This window comes from Leucopleurus acutus (assembly GCF_964270905.1).
Source record: "Leucopleurus acutus genome assembly, chromosome: 5".
NCBI lineage: Eukaryota > Metazoa > Chordata > Mammalia > Artiodactyla > Delphinidae > Leucopleurus > Leucopleurus acutus.
The window spans coordinates 47,808,623-47,830,139 of record NC_139147.1 but is presented as its reverse complement, the minus strand read 5'-3'; the positions used below and the strand labels follow the sequence as shown (position 1 = coordinate 47,830,139).

Genomic DNA, 21,517 nt, shown 5'->3' with positions numbered 1-21,517 from the left:
ATGCAACATTTTCAAACAAGTTGCCAAGTAAGACATAAAATATAAGTGAAAACTTATTCTGAGTTTTTTCTTGATTAAGTTTCCATTCCAACTAGAGAGTACTCAGTTTAAGCTGGTAAACTACTAACTAAAGCAATCTTGTCTCTACTGGCTCTGTTTAAAATGATTACAGATGAAGCTTTCTATTAAAGTTTCCAGATAGCCTGCAGATTAAGAATGCCTATGGCCTGAATCCAGAGAGATATAATACTACGTAATTTCTTCAAGACATGGGGCCAGGACCAGCAGTTTCTAGACTCTGTTTCAGTTATAGAGAAGTAGATTCAAAAGGCTCAGGATTAAAGTAATATGGGAATCTTGAAATTTCAGCTGCTTCTCAGTTAAAAGAAAAAACCTGCAAAGTACAATTGCATCATAGCTAAAGAAAATAGATATTAGGACCTCTCTTATTTAGAAAGTTAAGCTGTCTTGTGGATGCAGATACACGCTAATTTGATGCCAATTAGAAACTGGGCCAAGGCCACTAATATGTCACAGAAGCTGCCAGACAGTCATAAGAGTCCAATTACAGATCAAGCCAACATCAGCTCATGCTGCTATGGCAAAGGCCTGGATACAATTAGTATCTCCCTAGATCCCTCAAGGCATACTTCAGTATCTTGTCCCCATTATGAAGGTTTTGGGGGGAAGCAGATGTAGAACCTGTTTCATTTTCTTATTTAGCAAATGGGGGTGCTCTCTAAGAGTATGTTCAATGTGCGGGGTTTGTATTTATGCCAGGTTTACAAAGCCAGTTAAACATGACACAAATTAAATGTGGAAATGAGCTCAGTTATAAGGATATGGACTCTCCAATTCTGGAATAAAAAATAAAAACACAATTCTGAATCACGCAAAGGAAAAAAGAAACATGCTTGACAACTGCTTTTGTCAAGATACCGTAACAGGTTTACATGTTAGGTTCAAATTCTTACATCATCTTAAAGGAAATGCAGTATGATATTTGTTTTCTGGGAGCAGTCACTTTAGCTGGTTGCAGTAGGGTGCTAATGAAGAAGCAAGTTTATGGGGTCAATTTCCATAGAAGTGAGACTACTTTATGAAGAAATACAAAGCCCATAGTATTGAAAATTCCTAAACGTTGCCAGCTGCCTTACAGATGCTGATGTCTACCCTCAGAGAGACTAGGTAAGATGAGGAAGACTCAGGGTAGGCCAACTAACCATTTATAGAAACTGATTCCAACAGTATCTGACTTTGGCAGTTAATAAGTAATGTCATTTCTTTATGCAGTGATTTTTAAATATGTACCCTGAGTATGAAGTTAAAGATTTAGAAGAATCACACTTGCCCAAAAATATACCAAAAAAAACTTATTAAGCTTTCAGTGAAGCAATTAATTGGGGCATGTTTTCAATTCCTTAAAGTGTCAAAAATTATATCCTTTAAGAATGAGTCTCTGGTTTTAACCATGGCAATTCATTTTCAAAACGCTACCAAAATGAAAATAAAGGAGGGACTTCCCTGGTGGCACAGTGGTTAAGACTCCATGATCCCAATGCAGGGGGCCCAGGTTCTATCCCTGGTTGGGGAACTAGATCTCACATGCATGCTGCAACTAACAGTTCACATGTCTCTACTAAGGAGCCTGCGAGCTGCAACTAAGGAGCCCACCTGCTGCAACTGAGACCTGGCACAACCAAATAAATAAATAAATATTAAAAAAATTGAAAATAAAGGAAACTGAAAAAGATATAAGTCTATAAGGATGAAGAAACCAGGAGAAAGGACAACAGTAGTGGAGAGATTTCAACAACATTTTGGAAAATGGAAAGGGTTGAAACTGGATGGAAGCTATTTAGCATAGGGAGAGAGACATCTAGCACCTGGGTTTCTAGAGCGACAGATGCTAACAATAAGTGTGTCTGTTTCACCTGTTGGACTCTGAAAAGGTTCAGCAGTGGGTGGTACAAGGTACTACAGAGGGGAAAGGGTTTGAAAGAAAGAGACTGGTTGAAACTTTACGTTTAAAATGATTAGCCTCCCTCCTACACCCACCTGGCTATATCTTCTGCTCAGGCAGCCAAGCAACTATCCCATTACCGCTTCCTCTCATCTTGTTCCTCCTAACAGAAGACTGGAGATTTATGCTCTGGAGAGAATAAGAAGACCAAGAAGTCTAGCACAAGGAAGGCAAGGTAGAGGTTGAGGTTCATTTCCTTTTCCTGTCCCTGTTTCAGGATATTTCAAGAGAGGCTTATATAGTGTAGGCAGAACACTACTGAATTCTTCTCTGGAAAAATAAAATGGTCTAAGAGAAATGCCACAAGAGAGTGACATCTGGGGGTTCCATAGTAAATGTCCAGCTTTGTTATCATATCACCCTACCAAGAGGTCCACTAATTAACAAGCCCCACTTATGCACAAGAGTTTTCCATTAACTTTTTAGTGTGTCTCTCTTTAATATGAATAGACAGCTAAGGTTCATCAGACATCTAAGGAAAGTCTCCAACATCATAGCAAATAAACAAAAAAAAGAAAAAAGAACACTGAGGAAACAGAGACTGTACTTCAAAACAATTACAATTAATATTCTCAGAGAGAAGAGGGAAGAATTTTCAGCCATGAAACAAGATGCTATAAAACAAGGATGCTATAAAAAAGGAAAAAAAATTAAAAAGACATTTAAACCTTAAAACAAATAAGAAAGTTGGGGGACTTCCTTGGCGGCATGGTGGTTAAGAACCTGCCTGCCAATGCAGAGGACATGGGTTCAATCCCTGGTCGGGGAAGATCCCACATGCTGCAGAGCAACTAAGCCCACGAGCCACAACTACTGAGCCTGCACACTGCAACTACTGAAGCCAGTGCGCTCTAGGGCCCACGTGCTGCAACTACTGAGCCCACGTGCTGCAACTACTGAAGCTCGCGTGCCTAAAGCCTGTGCTCCACAACAAGAGAAGGCACTGCAATGAGAAGCCTGTGCACTGCGACGAAGAGTAGCCCCCACTTGCCACAACTAGAGAAAGCTTGTGTGCACCAATGAAGACCCAATGCAGCAAAAAATTAAAATAATTAAAATAAAAATTAAAGGAAGTTGGAATAAAAATGTAGGAGGAAGGCTTGAAGATAAAGTAGAAAAAATCTCCCAGAAAGATGAAAAAATGATAAGAAAAAAGTGGTAAGAAAATTAGAGAATCAGCCCAAGAGAATCAACATGCCAATAAAAGGTATTATAGAAAGTAAGAGTCATATAAAACAGTGGGAAAGAAGTGATAAAAAAAAAATGTATGAAAAACTTTCCAGAACTGAAGGAAAATTTCTAGAACATGAAACTCCAAATTGAAAGCCCATTAAGTATACAGTACAATGGATAAGAAAAATAACCATGCTAAGGAAAATCACTGTGAAATTGCAGAACATCCTGGACAAACAAAAGATTCTAAAAACTTACAAAAAGAAAAACAGTAACATACAAAATACAAAAGGTCAAAGAAAAGAATGGTGGCAGACTGTGCAACAGCAGTAATTGATGCTTGAACTCAGTAGAACAAAGCCTTCAAAATTATGGGGAAAATTTATTTGCAAATTAGATTTTTTTTTCAAATTAGATTTTTATACCCAGCAAAATTATCAATCAAGTTAAGAGGAAAAATTTCAGATTTCAGTAAACATTCTCAGATATTTAAGATCTCAAAAAATTTACTTCCTACCCACAGATACTCAGGGCTCTATTCCAGCATAATAAAGGACTAAATCAAGAAAGAGGATGACACAGGAGTCAGTAAGTAGGGAGACCAATCCGGGAGACTACTGAAGGGGCAGTAAAGAGAAGTCTCAGTTGTTCAGCAGGCCTAGAGAATAACCAATTCAGAGTGGAACAAAAGTGTGGAGATCTGTAGGAAAGAACAATAACTGATCTATTTGAGCATATGGAAAATACTGTCCATGGGCATGTGGAAGAGATGTTGGAACATACGGGAGCAATTAACAGTAGGAACATAGCAAGCTAGGCAAGTGAAGAAATGAGGTAATTATTAATACCATAAAAATAAAGAGTTGTATAAGAAAGGAGGGATGATTATAGGTTCTCTTTTTCTCAGCACTGAACAGTGTTTCCATGGTCATAATAATGAAAGAGTGACAACTGTTTTAACCAAAATGTAATATTGTATCGGCAGAGGAAGTAGCAGCTGGAGAGGGAATAGGGCATAGGTGAGAGGACTATGTCCTCCTATGCTACCTCAGGAAGATAATCAGAAAGTGGTAAATCAAGAAACTGCAGTATAAAATATAAGGTAGCAAGTAAGAAAAATAGCTAAAGACTGATGGATTTACATGAAATCCTAGAAAAAGCAAAACAAATTTTGGGGGAGAAAACATCAGAACAGTGGTTGCCTCAGGGGCAAGGAGTTTGGAATGGTGATTAACAGGGAGGTGGCATGAAAGGATTCTAGGGTGATGGTAATGTTCTGTATCCTGTAGGGGTTTGTGTTACGGAGCTATATGAATTTGTCAAAACTCATTGAATGGTACATTTGACATTTGTGTATTTTATTGTATGTTAACTTCACCTTACAAGGAAAAAAAAAAGAACTTTAAAGTAAATATTGAGCTTTTAAAAATAATATGCATGCTGAAGCATCTGAGGGGAGTGTACTGATTTTGCAAATCTTTGAAATGTGTCAAAAATAAGGTGATTGCTAGATGGATAGTGCCTGAACACACTGTTCAAAAATTTTGGACACAGTCACAGTTACATAAGAAATCCTTAAAGGGAACTCCCTGGCAGTCCAGTGGTTAGGACTCCATGCTTTCACTGCTGAGGGTCCGGGTTTGATACCTGGTCGGGGAACTAGGATCCTGCAAGCCCCGCAGTGCAGCCAAATTAAAAAGAAAAAACAAAAGTCTTTAAAGAAATTAAAGGTGTGCCTCGCAGATTCTCTCAAACATGAGTCTAGGAAGCTTAAGGGGTCTTATCTTGTAATTGTCTCAGCTGAAGCCCAAGGTACAGAAGGGTTTATCTGGAAAACATTGTGGGTGTGACTTCTGCCTAATAGAGTAAATCCCCAGAAGAATCATAGGAGACCCACACAATTCTTTTTTTAAAAAAATTAATTAATTAATTAAATTTATTTATTATTTTTGGCTGCATTGGGTCTTCATGGCTGCATGCAGGCTTTCTCTAGTTGTGGTGAGCAGGGGCTACTCTTCATTGTGGTGCGCGGGCTTCTCATTGCAGTGGCTTCTCTTGTTGCAGAGCACAGGCTCTAGGCATGCGGGCTTCAGTAGTTGTGGCATACGGGCTCAGCAGTTGTGGCTCGCGGGCTCTAGAGTGCAGGCTCAGTAGTTGTGGCACATGGGCTTAGCTGCTCTGTGGTATGTGGGATCATCATGGACCAGGGCTCAAACCCGTGTTCCCTGTACTGGCAGGTGGATTCTTAACGACTGCATCACCAGGGAAGCCCCCACACAATTCTTAAAGGAGTTATATATTCAGAAGCTGAGAGGGTCAGAGAGGAGCCCTCAGAATTCTATTATCAAGAAGCAAGCTGAAAGAGCTGCTTAGTTGCAAACACATGTTACCTTTCATTTAAAAAAAAAAAGGGAGGATGACTCAGAGGACAGAACAAAAACCCAAACAGCAGTGCCAAGAACCATAACACCTTGGGCCTTAAGACTTAATCAAGAAACTCCTAACACTTTCTGAATGTTGTGGACCAATGACTCTTTGTTACTCCTATTTGAATAGAAATGCCTATAGAGGTTATCCAATGCTTGCCTCACTGCTTGGTGTTGGGTATGTAGGGGTGAGACAACTTGTCTCTTTAGTTTCATAAGTTGAGAAAAAATACACTCAAAGAGTTATACCTAAAGGTCTAAACCCGAGGAAACTTAACTGCACCTGGACCTCATCTAGACAATGAAATTCTGGACACCAAGCTCATGCTGTAACGTCATAAGATTTCTGCAAGCCTTGGGAGGGGCAAATATATTCTGTGTATGGAAGGGATGTAAATCACTGGGGCCAGAGGGCAGACTGTGGTAGCCAGATTACAGGATAGCACCAGTGATCACTATCTCCTGGTATTCATCCCCTCCTCTTGAATGTGTACCAGATTTACTGATCTGCTTCTAACAGAATATGGCAGAAGTGAGGTGATGTCAGTTCTCAGATTAGGTTATAAAAAGACTGTCGTTTCTTTCTTAGAGGAAAACATAAGAAGAACACTCTTTGACATAAATCACAGCAAGATCCTTTTTGACCCACCTCCTAGAGAAATGGAAATAAAATCAAAAATAAACAAATGCGCCTAATGAAACTTAAAAGCTTTTGCACAGCAAAGGAAACCATAAACAAGATGAAAAGACAACCCTCAGAATGGGAGAAAATATTTGCAAATGAAGGAACTGACAAAGGATTAATCTCCAAAATATACAAACAGCTCATGCAGCTCAATATCAAAAAAACAAACAACCCAATCCAAAAATGGGCAGAAGATCTAAATAGACACTTCTACAAAGAAGATATACAGATTGCCAACAAACACATGAAAGGATGCTCAACATCACTAATCATTAGAGAAATGCAAATCAAAACTACAGTGAGGTATCACCTCACACCGGTCAGAATAGCCATCATCAAAAAATCTACAAACAATAAATGCTGGAGAGGGTGTGGAGAAAAGGGAACCCTCTTGCACTGTTGGTGGGAACGTAAACTGATACAGCCACTATGGAGAACAATATGGAAGCTCCTTAAAAAACTAAAAATAGAACTACCATATGACCCAGCAATCCCACTACTGGGCATATACCCTGAGAAAACCATAATTCAAAAAGAGTCATGTACCACAATGTTCATTGCAGCTCTATTTACAATAGCCAGGACATGGAACCAACCTAAATCTCCATCGACAGATGAATGGATAAGGAAGAAGTGGCACATATATACAATGGAATATTACTCAGCTAAAAAAAGAAATGAAATTGAACTATTTGTAGTGGGGTGGATAGACCTAGAGTCTGTCATACAGAGTGAAGTCAGTCAGAAAGAGAAAAACAAATACCATATGCTAACACATATATATGGAATCTAAAAAAAAAAAGGGTTCTGAAGAACCTAGGGACAGGACAGGAATAAAGATGCAGATGTAGAGAATGGACTTGAGGACATGGGGAGGGGGAAGGGTAGGCTGGGACGAAGTGAGAGAGTGTCGTGGACATATATACACTACCAAATGTAAAACAGATAGCTAGTGGGAAGCAGCTGCATCGCACGGGGAGATCAGCTCGGTGCTTTGTGACCACCTAGAGGGGTGGGATAGGGAAGGTGGGAAGGAGACACACGAGGGAGGGGATATGGGGATATATGTATACATATAGTTGATTTACTTTGTTATACATTAGAAACTAACACACCATTGTAAAGCAATTGTACTCCAATAAAGATGTTAAAAAAAAAAAAAGACTCGTTTTGGTCTTGAGTGCTCTTGTTAGTTCCCTCTTTGGTCACTCACATGGCCTGAAGGAAGCCATGGGCAATGTTGTGAGGCATCCCTGTGGAGAGGCTCACATGATGAGGGACTGAGGCCTGCTATCAGCCACCTGAATGCACTTCAAGAAGGGTTCCTCATGGTGGAGCCCCTAACGTCCAGCTTACAACTTGACTGACAACTGATGAGAGATGTAGAGCCAGAGAGACTGAACTTAGCCATGCCTGTGAGGTAACAGAAACTGAGATAAGGAATCTTTTCTGTTTTAAGCTACTAACTTTGGGGGTAATTTGTTATACAACAATAGATTAATACAAAGAGAAACAGAATTGAGACACCAGCATGGAAAGGAGGAAGGTAAATCAGAGTAAACAGGACACAGTTCTCTTTTCTCTTAATCAAGAATAATCTTGAAGAGTAGGAGAGATATGAAATGATCAATGTGAAAATAAAGAATTAGTAAGAGGGCTTCCCTGATGGCGCAGTGGCTGGGAGTCTGCCTGCCAATGCAGGGGACACGGGTTCGTGCCCCGGTCCAGGAAGATCCCACATGCTGCGGAGTGGCTGGGCCAGTGAGCCATGGACGCTGAGCCTGCGCGTCTGGAGCCTGTGCTCCGAGGCAGGAGGGGCCACAGCAGTGAGAGGCCTGTGTACCACAAAAAAAAAAAAAAAAAAAAAAGAATTGGTAAGAAAATACAGTAGTGAGAGAGGTAAGTAAGGAGGGAAAGGGATAAGTACTCTTGCTGAAGATTCTTTTATGATCCAAGGAGATAAACAAAAGGCTAGCTTAAGAAAAAAAGAAGTCCAGTGTTGTCTCTGACGGGGAGAGGATGGGTCATGGAACCATTAAAAGGCTACTGACATCATGGAGACATCAATGAAAATTCACGAAATCCCTCATAAGGGATTATATTCTGGGAACCATAATTACAAAGTCACTAGGGCTGGCTCTGAAATGAGTGATGTTGAGGAGGGAAGAGGGTGATGCAATCTCTAGGAGTAGGGGAATTCATCATTTATTTTGGAAGCAGTATTTGGAAAAAAAAAAAAAAAAACTACTGGCAAATCTTTATACTCACATTATTAAGGAGGCCAAGGATGATTGTTTAGATGTGAAATGGTTGCTAGAGATGATGTAGTTGCAAGGGTAGAAAACTTGTATAAAGTTATAAACCTGCTGCTTGAAATGCTGGACAGATGGGAGGTGTGGACTCAGTAATAAAAATGTGAGGCCCAGCTATGGCAAAGGAGGGAACACCATCTAACTGGACACTCTCACCTGGTGATATGCATATTACAGCTAGCAGCATAATGCCAGGCAGTTCCTATGCAAGCATTAAAAAACAAAGCAAACAGGGGTTTCCCTGGTGGCGCAGTGGTTGGGGGTCCGCCTGCCGATGCAGGGGGTGCGGGTTCATGCCCCGGTCCGGGAGGATCCCGAGTGCCACGGAGCGACTGGGCCCGTGGGCCGTGGCTGCTGGGCCTGCGCGTCCGGAGCCTGTGCTCCGCGGCGGGAGGGGTCGCGGCGGTGAGAGGCCCGCGTACCGCAAGACAAAACAAAACAAAACAAAACAAACAAACAAACAAAAAACCCCTTCAAGAACAGCAAACAACTAAGCAAATTTGAAAAAAATTCAAAACTTAAATATAGTAAACAGTACTTTCTTTTCTTTTTCTTCTTTTTTTTGATCCAAGAAAAAAATATGATTACTATTAAAAAACAAATACTTGGTCACATGTGCCAAATGAAGCATATGCCTATGGCTGTGCTAGGTACCACAGTGAACACAAAAGAAACCCTGTCCTCTGAGGTGCTTATGGGCTAGTTGGAAATGCAACCTCTATGTGCATAAACAACTAGAGAAGGACTCAAGAAATGACAGTCGGCATGACAAAAAGGCTGCCCTTGGGGTGGTGAGATGAGTTCCAGAGGGAGAAGAGCAGCGGGAGACAGGATGAGGAGGCCACAGAAGAGCCCAAGGGACTGTGTGGTATTCGGGCTGGAGGAGAAGAGACTCCCAGGTCTAATGTCAAGGTGGGGGACCCTTCAAGGAGGGGCTGAAGGAGGGACAATGGTCACGGGGCTCCAAAAGGCGTCTGCGGGCAGCAGTGTCAGGGAGCCAATGGCTCACAGCTGGGACACGAAGGGTTGAGATGGGAAGAGGGGTAAGAAAGCTGGGATACCAGTCTAGTCATCCATTATTCCTTTTCACAAATGAGTGCCAGTTCGGGGAAGGTTCTGTGCCAGATGCAGTGGAGATGCACAGATGTGTACAGCATGGTAGGGAGACCAGAGAGGTAGATGGATAACATTCAAAAAAGGCAGAGGGGCACAAGGAGGTTCCTGTGTGAATTCTCTGGCCAGGGCATAAGGATACGTTTGTAGAGAGTGATAAGGGCACTGTGTCTACCTAGGACTTTGATTCTTTTTTTTTGTTTTTTAAATTTATATTTATTTATTTATTTATTGGCCACTCAGCATGCAGGATCTTAGTTCCCGGACCAGGGATTGAACCAGTGTCCCCTGAAGTGGAAGCGTGGAGCCCTAACCACTGGACCGCCAGGGAATTCCCAGGACTTTGTTTCCTTAAAGCAATTTGTTAGTGAAAGAAATTAGAGCAAGATGAAGGTGGTTAAAATGAGCAGTAAAATCTCTGGTGATTTTTTTTTCCTTGGCATAAAATAGCAATGGCATGCGACCAAGAAATTACTTGATGGCATGGTAAATCCAATTTTCCCAAGTTGAATGAGGAAGGACAGGTGGAAAGGGAAATGGAAGCAGTGTCTCCCTCAGGGTGTGGCTTAAAGACAGTCAAGTGGGTCATCACTCCTGGTACCCACCTCTCTGAGCTTCAGGTTCTTTGTAAAATGGGGTCCCCCCTACTTCACAGGGCACCTGTGACGACTGAGTCATGGTGCTTTACACAGTGCCTGTGGTGAGTGTTCAATAAATCGTCTTATTATTGTTGAAACCAGGGCTGCTGAAAGATAGGTGAATGCTCATGGAAATTAAGAATGTATTTAACTTTCTCTTCCTCGATCTTTCTCCTTTCTTCCTGTGGTTCCCTGCCATTTATCTAACTTGATGGTTGTGGGAAAAGAAGACTCAAGTTGGAAGGAGGTAAAAAATAGGTGGAAATTCAGCAAGGCGAACACTCTGCCAATAAAAAGACAGTAAAGATGCAGGCTTGGGTGAGTTTATTGATACAAATTTATTCTTTCACCAAAGAGTCCAGAAAAAGTGAAGAACAATCAAAAATAAAATCAAGGGATAAAGTAATAAAAAAAGAAAGCCAGTGGGCTACAAAGAATATTTGGAGCAAGTGCAGTAGCACTCCTCACCGTTATGGCGGCGGTGCCGTCCAGTTGGCCGCGGGTGGTGGTGGCCAATTCCCCTCGGAAGTCCGGTCTCCGCCTCCTGCTCCCACCCTGCTCGCTCGGCGGCGGCAGCGGTGGTCCCTGCCTCTCTGCCTCCTCCACCTCGGCCTGTCCACTGGCGGGCGGCGTTGGTGCGGAGGGGGCCCCTGCCTCAGAGAAGGTACCACGTTGAATGAGCAAAGACTGAACTTTTTACAGATACCTTTTGTAAAAGGCTTATAAGGAGTAGTGCCATAATTTGAATCACAATGGATTTCACATTATGAGGTGAATGGGAGCGGAGTATTGGACAAAAATAGATTTTTAAATCTCTGCATCATGGTTTTTAGCTCGTCAGTTGTTGCACAGTCTCACTATTTGGGAAAACTTCATGCTAAAAAACTGAAGCAATCAATGGGTGAATATGATCAAATTTCTCCACCAAGTTCTCAACCTGTTAAGGAGAACTCCTTGTCAACCTAATGAAGCATTCAAAGACATGTGACTCTTTTCAAGATGAACTTGAAGATTACATCAAAGTGCAGAAAGCCAGAGGCTTAGAGCCAAAGACTTGTTTCAGAAAGATGAGAGAGGATTATTTGGAAACCTGTGGGTGCAAAGAAGAGGTTGATTCTAGACCCAGGTGTAGAATGTTTGATCAAAGACTCCTTTGTGAAACCGTCCAGACCTACCGAAGACCATGCAGTATTTCGCAAACAGTGGAAAAGTGGTTACCTCAGTGGCTAGCAGCTCATGACAGCAGGCTGAGACTGGACTCCCTGAGCTGCTGTCAATTCACCAGGGACTGTTTCTCAGGAAAACCAGTACCCCTGAACTTTAGTCAGCAAGAGTATAACTGTAACTCATACAGTGTAGAATCTGGAGTTTACAGGCACCTCTCCTCAGAAAACAGTACCAGTGCCCGTCAAGCTAGTTATAAACAGATACATCAGAAGAGAAAAAGGCTCCCAGAGAAAGGCCGGGAAAAACGAGAGGGGGAGCGGCCCAAGCATAAGAGGAAGAAAACTTGTGAGGAAATAGATTTAGACAAATACAAGAGCATCCAAAGAACCAAAACAGAGGTGGAAACAGTCAGTACAGAAAAACTTAAGAACCGAAAGGAGAAAAAAAGCCAAGATGTAGCCTCTAAGAAATAGGAACTTAAGGGTAGTAAAGAGAAAAAGGAACAAGTCAAAGAAAGGAAGAAGAGGAGATGCTTTGGGACCAGTCTCTCCTTGGATTTTGAAGCTCTTGCATTGGTTCTCCTGAGGTTAAACTGAAAAAAGAGTTGAGGAGCTTGGTTTTATGATGTTCCGATCGCTCTTTTCATGTGAGCAGGTACAAAGGCTAAGTGAACAGAAAACATTTAGTGTGCTTGCTCTCCAACATGGAAATTACTTTTCCTCTTTTCTAAAATCATTACTACATTTTTCTTATACATAATGTAATTTCCCTTAACGAGAGTGGCTCTGCTTTAATTCATCAAATTGCTGTGACGGTGGAAGTATTTTTCCCTTAGGACGTCATTTATTTTAAACTGGAGGATTAATAGGCTTTACAGAATCTATTTCTTGATTGGGTTTTAGTTTGGGGTGGGTGTTTTTATATTCATTAGTTTTCTCTGTGAAGCAGTTTAGATTGATTTTTTTTCCTTTGTTAGATCTAACTTGCAGTATATTTTCTATATTGGAAAGTGGAAAATGACATACATTATAATAAGCTTAAGTTATATACAGTTTTAAACGTTTCAAGGAGTCTTGATACAAAATCAGTTTATATTCTGGAAATGTTTATAATATAATAAAGTTCTAATTTCTACAAAAAAAAAGAATATTTGGAAACAAGTTCTGCAAGTAGGCACTGATTAGAGGCAGAGGTCAAAGAAGGCATGACTATGGTATGGTCAGTGGAGTTAAGTGAGGTGAAATCAAACCCCATCTTTGTGAAATAAATTGAAAAGCTACAGATGTTAACCTGTAGATCTTAGAAAGAATGGTGCAAACTAAAATTGATACAGGGCCTTGGAGTTAAATATTTAATGTCTAGAGAGAAAACCAAGACCGATTATACATTAAATACGTGTATCTTGCCGCATTCCCCACCTCACAAAGAAAAACTAATGAATAAAATAAAAGACTTGAAGTATATTTTACTATAAGAATTATCACTTCAGTGCTTACTCTTTGCCAACCACAGTTCAAAGAGCTTAACAAGTGTTAATCATTTAATCCTCACCCGTAACCCTGTGAAGAAAATACACGTATTATCACCACTTTACCAATACGGAGACTGAGGCACAGAGAGTTTAACTTGCCCAAGGCATCACAGCTTGTAGGTAACCAAAATGCTAAACTGCTTCCCACAATTATCCTGAGCCTGGTCACAAACTTTGGGTCACAAAACTCTAGTGGAATGTGTTTAGGGCCACCTACAATAAGAATAAGGCCACATATGTTACTATGAAGAAGATGGTAACTTTGGACTGACAGTTAGATAGTCCTTTAAAAAATCACACATGGTTACCAATTAGGTCTCAGGGACAATAATGTAAGAAAGGTGCAAATGGATGTGAGTGGCCAGCAAGAAGATTAAAAAGGCAATAAAAGGTCCTAAGTCCAAGGAGCAAAGTTTATCAAATGGCCACTTGTGGTAATACAAAGGTAGCAAATCCCCAATAAGAATTCACACAACAGACATGATGCTAGATAGACATGAAGGCCTGGGAGCCTGCTCACAGCATGTCTTGGTACTGTAATAATGCATTGGTGTGGGGGTAATCTTGCATATCTATGCTGTTTGTCTTCTCCTAGGAACTATACCCAAAGAATAAAACTGGGTCTTTGGTAAAAATGTAATACAAGAATCTAAGCTATCATTATTGTAAAATATATTTATATTGTAAAAAACATATTAGGGGGAGAAATAGACCTTGCTGGTTTGTAATTGATGAAGCATGGCTCTTTCAAAGGCAGAGGAGGTAAAAGCTTCCCTCAAATCCCACCAATAACTGGTATTGAAGCACACGGAATGCTGTAGAGGGGTAGAAGAGGCTGATTTCAGAGCCAACAGCTGTGACTCTCCCACAGTGACTGTCACCTGTTCGGTTTTCTTTGACAGGGCAGGAACTGGAGCTCTCTCCTGCTGCATCATTGCTGGGTCTCCTCCTCCTTCACCATCTGATGCTTCTAGGAAACACAAAGTTTAAAAATGAGAAAAGCACCTCTCTCTTTCTTTCTGCCATTGCTAGTGTAATCTTGGTACCATCTTTTTAGAAGGTTCTATCCCTTGACTCATTAATTTCACCTCTAAGAAGCTGAATTTAAGAAAATGATCCAAAATGAAGACAGAGATTTAAGAACCAAGGTGGCAGTGTTATTTATAAAACTGCAAAAATGAAGATTATTCAGATGTCTAAATTTCAGAATGTTTAATTATGGAACACTCACGCTGATTTTACAGATATTAAACTCCCCATTTTCAGATAAGAAAGTTGCTGCTTAGAGGGATGAAGTAATTTGCCCCAGGTCACACACCTGGGAACCCTATTTGAGTCCAAAGTCTTCCCCACAAGTGATACTGCCTGCACTGAGAACCAGCCAGCTCTTGATGCCAGTGTGCTGGCTCCAGGGGTAATGTTAAGAGAGTGGGACAGCAGGATTATAGATCATGAGAAATTCTTAATTTGAATTTATAAAATCTTTCAACACTGGAAAAAGTAAATTCTTACTCCAAGAACCAGGAAAAATAAAAACTTTAATAATTTTTCTGTTAAAAAGCTCTTTTAAAGAAACATGGCAACCATAAGTTTCTTACTTCCCATAATGCCATACTGTCTTCCAGATTTTAGTGGTTGTTCTCTTTGAGCACATTTTTGAATCTTTGAAAGGCTTTACTCACTCCCTTTGAGTTTTTCGGTATATCTCAAAGCCCAAAATGTGAATTTGTGAGTAATATTGGTCAGAATTCATATTTAGGTACAAATTAACTAGTTTGGTAGTCCTGAGCTTTTAAATGTTTACATACTATGATGGTTAATTTTATGTGTCAACTTGATTGGGCCACAGGGTGCCCAGATATTTGGTCAAACATTATTCTGGATGTTTCTGTGTAGGTGTTTTTGGTTGAGATTAACATTTGAATGGGTAGATTTCTGAATAAAGTAGATTTCCCTCCCTAATGTGGGTGGCACTCATCCAATCAGATATGGCTGGAACAGAACTAAAAGCATTAAAGAAGAAGTAACAACTGACACTGCAGAAATACAAAGTACCATGAGAGATTACTAAAAGCACCTATATGCCAATAAAATGGACAACCTGGAAGAAATGGACAAATTCTTAGAAAAGCACAGCCTTCCAAGACTGAACCAGGAAGAAAGAGAAACACGAACAGACCAATCACAAGCACTGAAATTGAAACTGTGATTAAAAATCGTCCAACAAACAAAAGCCCAGGGCCAGATGGCTTCACAGGCAAATTCTATCAAACATTTAGAGAAGAGCTAACACCTATCCTTCTCAAGTTCTTCCAAAATATAGCAGAGGGAGGAACACTCCCAAACTCTTTCTATGAGGCCACCATCACCCTGATACCAAAACAAGACAAAGATGTCACAAAAAAAGAAAACTACAGGCCAATATCACTGATGAACATAGATGCAAAAATCCTCAACAAAATACTAGCAATTCGAATCCAACAATACATTAAAAGGTTCATACACCATGATCAAGTGGGATTTATCCCAGGGAGGCAAGGATTTTTCAATATCCGCAAATCAATCAGTGTGATACACCACATCAACAAATTGAAGGATAAAAACCATATGATCATCTCAATAGATGCAGAAAAAGCTTCTGACAAAATTCAACACCGATTTATGATAGAGACTCTCCAGAAAGTGGGCATAGAGGGAACCTACCTCAACATAATAAAGGCCATATATGACAAACCCAGAGCAAACATCATTCTCAATGGTGAAAACTGAAAGCATTTCCTCTAAGATGAGGAATAAGACAAGGATGTCTACTCTCACCACTATTCTTCAACATTTTTTTGGAAGTTTTAGCCACAGCAAGCAGAGAAGAAAAAGAAATAAAAGGAATCCAAATCGGAAAAGAAGAAGTAAAACTGTCACTGTTCGCAGATGACATGATAGTATACAAAGAGAATACTAAAGATGCTACCAGAAAACTACTAGAGCTAATCAATGAATTTGGTAAAGTAGCAGGATACAAAATTAATGCACAGAAATCTCTTGCATTCCTATATACTAACAACGAAAGATCAGAAAGAGAAATTAAGGAAACACTCCCGTTTACTACTGCAACAAAAAGAATAAAATACCTAGGAATAAACCTACCTAAGGGGCAAAAACCCTGTATGCGGAAAACTATAAGACACTGATTAAAGAAATCAAAGATGATACAAACAGATGGAAAGATATACCATGTTCCTGGACTGAAATAATCAACATCGTGAAAATGACTATACTACCCAAAGCAATCTACAGAATCAATGCAATCCCTGTCAAATCACCAATGGCATTTTTCACAGAACTAGAACAAAAAATTTTACAATTTTTATGGAAACACAAAAGACCATGATAGCCAAAGCAATCTTGAGAAAGAAAAATGGACCTGGAGGAATCAGGCTCCCAGACTTCAGACTATACTACAAAGCTACAGTAATCAAGACAGTATGGTACTGACACAAAAACAGAAATATAGATCAATGGAAGAGGATAGAAAGCCCGGAGATAAACTCACGCACATATGGTCACCTTATCTTTGACAAAGGAGGCAAGAATATACAATGGAGAAAAGACAGTCTCTTCAATAAGTGGTGCTGGGAAAACTGGACAGCTACATGTAAAAGAATGAAATTAGAACACTCCCTAACACCATACACAAAAATAAACTCAAAATGGATCAAAGACCTAACTGTAAGGCCAGATACTATAAAACTCTTAGAGGAAAACATAGGCAGAAGACTCTATGACATAAATCACAGCAAGATCCTTTTTGACCCACCTCCTAGAGTAATGGAAATAAAATCAAAAATAAACAAATGCGACCTAATGAAACTTAAAAGCTTTTGAACAGCAAAGGAAACCATAAGTAAGATGAAAAGACAACCCTCAGAATGGGAGAAAGTATTTGCAAACAAAGCAACTGACAAAGGATTAATCTCTAGAATATACAAGCAGCTCATGCAGCTTAATACCAAAAAACAAACAAACAACCCAATCCAAAAATTGGCAGAAGACCTAAATAGACATTTCTCTAAAGAAGAAATACAGATTGCCAACAAACACATGAAAAGATGTTCAACATCACTAATCATTAGAGAAATGCAAATCAAAACTACAGTGAGGTATCACCTCACACTAGTCAGAATGGCCATCATCAAAAAATCTACAGAAAATAAATGCTGGAGAGGGTGTGGACAAAAGGGAACCCTCTTGCACTGTTGGTGGGAATCTAAATTGATACAGCCACTGTGGAGAACAGTATGGAGGTTCGTTAAAAAAACAGAACTACCATATGACCCAGCAATCCCACTACTGGGCATACCCTGAGAAAACCATAATTCAAAGAGTCATGTACCCCAATGTTCATTGCAGCACTATTTACAATAGCCAGGAGATGGAAGCAACCTAAATGTCCATTGACAGATGAATGGATAAAGGAGATGTGGCACATATATACCATGGAATATTACTCAGCCACAGAAAGGAACGAAATTGAGTTATTTCTAATGAGGTGGATGGACCTAGAGTCTGTCATACAGAGTGAAGTAAGTCAGAAAGAGAAAAACAAACACCGGATGCCAACACACATATATGGAGCCTAAAAAATGGTACTGATGAACCTAGTGGCAGGGCAGGAATAAAGACACAGACGTAGGGAATGAACTTGAGGACACAGAGGGGGAACGGGAAGCTAGGATGAAGTGAGAGAGTGGCATGGACATATATACACTACCAAATGTAAAGTAGATAGCTAGTAGGAAGCAGCCCCATAGCACAGGGAGATCAGTTCGATACTTTGTGATGACCTAGAGGGCTGGGAAAGGGAGGGTGGGAGGGAGGCTCACGAGCGAGGGGATATGGGGATATATGTGTACATATAGCTGATTCACTTTGTTCTACAGCAGAAACTAACACAACATTGTAAAGCAATTATACTCCCATAAAGATATTAAAAAAAGAAAAGAAAAGAAGTAAAAGCATGACCTCCCCTGATTAAGATAATTTTTTCTGCCTTTGTACTTGAACTGAAACATGGGCTCTTCCTGGATCTGGAGCCTGCCAGGCTTCAAGCTAGAACTACACCACCAGCTCTCCTGGTTCTCAAGCCTTCTGACTAGGATTGGAACTAGACAATTGGCTCTCCTGGGTCTCCAGCTTGTCAGTCTATCCTGCAGATCTTGGGACTTGACAGTCTCCATAATTGCATGAGCCAATTCCTTTATGTATACACACATAGATACACAGAGAGAGAGAGACAGAGAGAGAGACAGAGAGAGCGAGCGATAAATATAGATATATAGATATCTATTCTGTTGTTTCTGTTTTTCTGGAGAACCCTGATTAATACCCTGACTTTTAACTACGTAGCATGAAAAAAAGGACTCTACCCAATGAAGTAGTAGCAGGTAGAAGATTAACAGGGCTTTTTACTTTTTTTTTTTTTTTTTTTTTTTTTTTTTTTTTGCGGTATGCGGGCCTCTCACTGTTGTGGCCTCTCCCGTTGCAGAGCACAGGCTCCGGATGTGCAGGCTCAGCGGCCATGGCTATGGCTCACGGGCCTAGCCGCTCCTCGGCATGTGGGATCTTCCCGGACCGGGGCACGAACCCTTGTCCCCTGCATCGGCAGGCGGACTCTCAACCACTGCGCCACCAGGGAAGCCCTTTTTACTTATTTTTAAAATTTATTTATTTATTTATTTTTGGCTGCATTGGGTCTTTGTTGCTGCACACGGGCTTTCTCCAGCTGTGGCGAGCAGGCACTACTCTTCCTTGCAGTGCACGGGCTTCTTGCTGCGGTGGCTTCTCTTGTTGCAGAGCATGGGCTCTAGGCATGCGGGCTTCAGTAGTTGTGGCTCACAGGCTCTAGAGCGTCGGCTCAGCAGTTGTGGTGCATGGGCTTAGTTGCTCCACAGCATGTGGGATCCTCCCAGACCAGGGCTTGAACCCGTGTCCCCTGCATTGGCAGGCGGATTCTCAACCACTGCGCCACCAGGGAAGTCCCTAACAGGGATTTTTTTTTTTTTTAACATCTTTATTGGAGTATAATTGCTTTACAATGGTATGTTAGTTTCAGCTTCACAACAAAATGAATCAGTTATATATATACATATATTCCCATATCTCTTCCCGCTTGCGTCTCCCTCCCTCCCACCCTCCCTATCCCACCCCTCCAGGCGGTCACAAAGCACCGAGCTGATCTCCCTGTGCTATGCGGCTGCTTCCCACTAGCTATCTACCTTACGTTTGGTAGTGTATATATGTCCATGCCTCTTTATCGCTTTGTCACCGTTTACCCTTCCCCCTCCCCATAGCCTCAAGTCCATTCTCTAGTAAGTCTGTGTCTTTATTCCTGTTTCACCCCTAGGTTTTTCATGACATTTTTTTTTTTTAAATTCCATATATAACAGGGATTTTTAAATGAAGGACTAAGTTGGCATTAAAAGTATTTATAGTGCTGCTTCTGGGAAGAGAGTAGTAGTAGTCATATTTTCCCTTATTCCTCCTGCTAAGTATAGCTAAAAATCCTGACCATTACATATAAAACAAACATTGGAGATCTCTGAAAGGTGGAGAGAAGTCAGACATGCTAGGGACTTTGGGGCCCAAGGAACAACACAGCGGTGAGCTCCCTGGGTTTTCTTTTTGCCTTATTATCTCAGACTTGGAGCTAAGGAAGCTAGTAACTTGGAAATGCCAGTGAGAGCAGACAAAAAACCGCAACAAATGTCTGCTCTGTTTAACAAAATGACCAGGAAAACAACAGCCTAGCAAGACTGAAAACCTTTAGATAATAACTACTTGACTTCAGCCAAACAACAGAAAAACTGTTTTCTTTGCTGCCTACACCAGCAAAGGCTGAGTGGGGAACCTAGACTTCCACCTTTGTCAGGCTGTAATGAGGCACCCCAACTCCTCCTCCACCTTCCATCAGGGTGGTGTCAGAGGTGATCAAGTAGGGACTGAACCCCTGAAGAGATTTTCATCCCTGAAGGGTGGTAACAGACCCCTGCTCTCTACCACCACCACCAGTGCAGTATCAATGCAGAACACACTGTGAGCCTGGACTTCCATCTCCTCCTGGTAGTAATGAAGGGCACCTTTCCTTCCCCACTGGGGTCAGAGGAACCCTAGTAGAGAATCAGGACTTTACATACTGCCCAGTGGCAATGAGGCCAACACCCACACTAGTGCTTTAGCAAGCACTAAAAGAGCTATGCAAAGAGATGTACTCAAAAATACTACAATAAATCAAAACAGAATTCTAAAAATGTTCAAGTAACGCACAGGAAGGCAGAAAGATAAACAAGAAATAGCAAATAAACAGAAAAGACAAAATAAAATGGCATATTTGAATCCCAACATATCAACAATTACATTAATGTAAATGATCTAAACATACCAATTTAAGGACAGAGATTGGGGCTTCCCTGGTGGCGCAGTGGTTAAGAATCTGCCTACCAACGCAGGGGACATGAGTTCGGTCCCTGGTCTGGGATGAGCCTACATGCCGCAGAGCAACTAAGCCCGTGCACCACAACTACTGAAACTGCGCTCTAGAGCCCGCGAGCCATAACTACTGAGCCCACGTGCCACAACTAGTGAAGCCCGCGCACCTAAAGCCCGTGCTCTGCAACAAGAGAAGCCACCACAATGAGAAGCCAGCGCATTGCAATGAAGAGTAGTCCCTGCTCGCCGCAACTAGAAAAAGCCTGTATGCAGCAACGAAGACCTGACACAGCCAAACATAAATAAATAAAATAAATACATTTATATTAAAAAAAAGACAGAGATTGACAAAGTGGATTAAAAAAATGACCTAACTATATGTTGTTTACAAGAAACTTACCTCAAATATGACGATATAGCTAAAAGCAAAATGATGGCTGAAATATAACATGTAAATATTGATAAAAAAGCAGGAGTTATATTAATATACTCTATTAATTATATTAATATGATTAATTATATATTTGATATTAATATCAGATAAAGGTTGAATAAATTAGTTCTTTCTTTAGTCTGTGTGTGATGTTTTTTGGTTCCAAAAAAGAAAACTGCTTTTCTGAAGTAAGGATGCTAGTACTGTGATTTCCATTAAGAGAGTATTAAAAGAACAGTAATGGGACCCAACCTAACCAGCCTGGCTCTAGCATCTAGATTTCTCTAGAACTGCTGGCATTTGAGGAAGTTAAGCTAGGCCTGTGCCACTCAGTCCCAGTGGCTGATTTTCAGCCCATGGAGTGGAGTCACCAAGACGGTGCAACCTTATTTTCAACTCCTTGAGGGTCTACTTTAAAAAAAAAAAAAAAAAAAGGATACCACCAGATGGGAGTGGGGTCAAGTACACGGTTCTTTTTCAACCCCAGGCAAAAAGAGCAAAAAGCTAAAATTAACAGTTGCATGTATCTTTCTC

General features: G+C 40.8%; 2 protein-coding genes across 2 annotated transcripts in view; one reads left to right on the top strand and one right to left on the bottom strand.

The window, feature by feature from the left end:
- The window catches only part of CMSS1 (cms1 ribosomal small subunit homolog), a 390,251-nt gene that overhangs the window by 21,799 nt on the left and 346,935 nt on the right, over positions 1-21,517 (bottom strand). The window contains exon 2 of the mRNA XM_082840442.1: positions 13,950-14,038. Coding sequence (XP_082696568.1) covers positions 13,950-14,038 — 89 coding nt within the window. The remainder of the gene's footprint in view (positions 1-13,949; positions 14,039-21,517) is intronic.
- LOC309962584 (lysine-rich coiled-coil protein 1-like) lies at positions 11,336-12,010 on the top strand (the record flags this gene model as incomplete). The annotated part of the gene is made up of 1 exon (XM_082840446.1): positions 11,336-12,010. One exon carries the CDS (start codon positions 11,336-11,338, stop codon positions 12,008-12,010), a length of 675 nt encoding a protein of 224 aa, XP_082696572.1.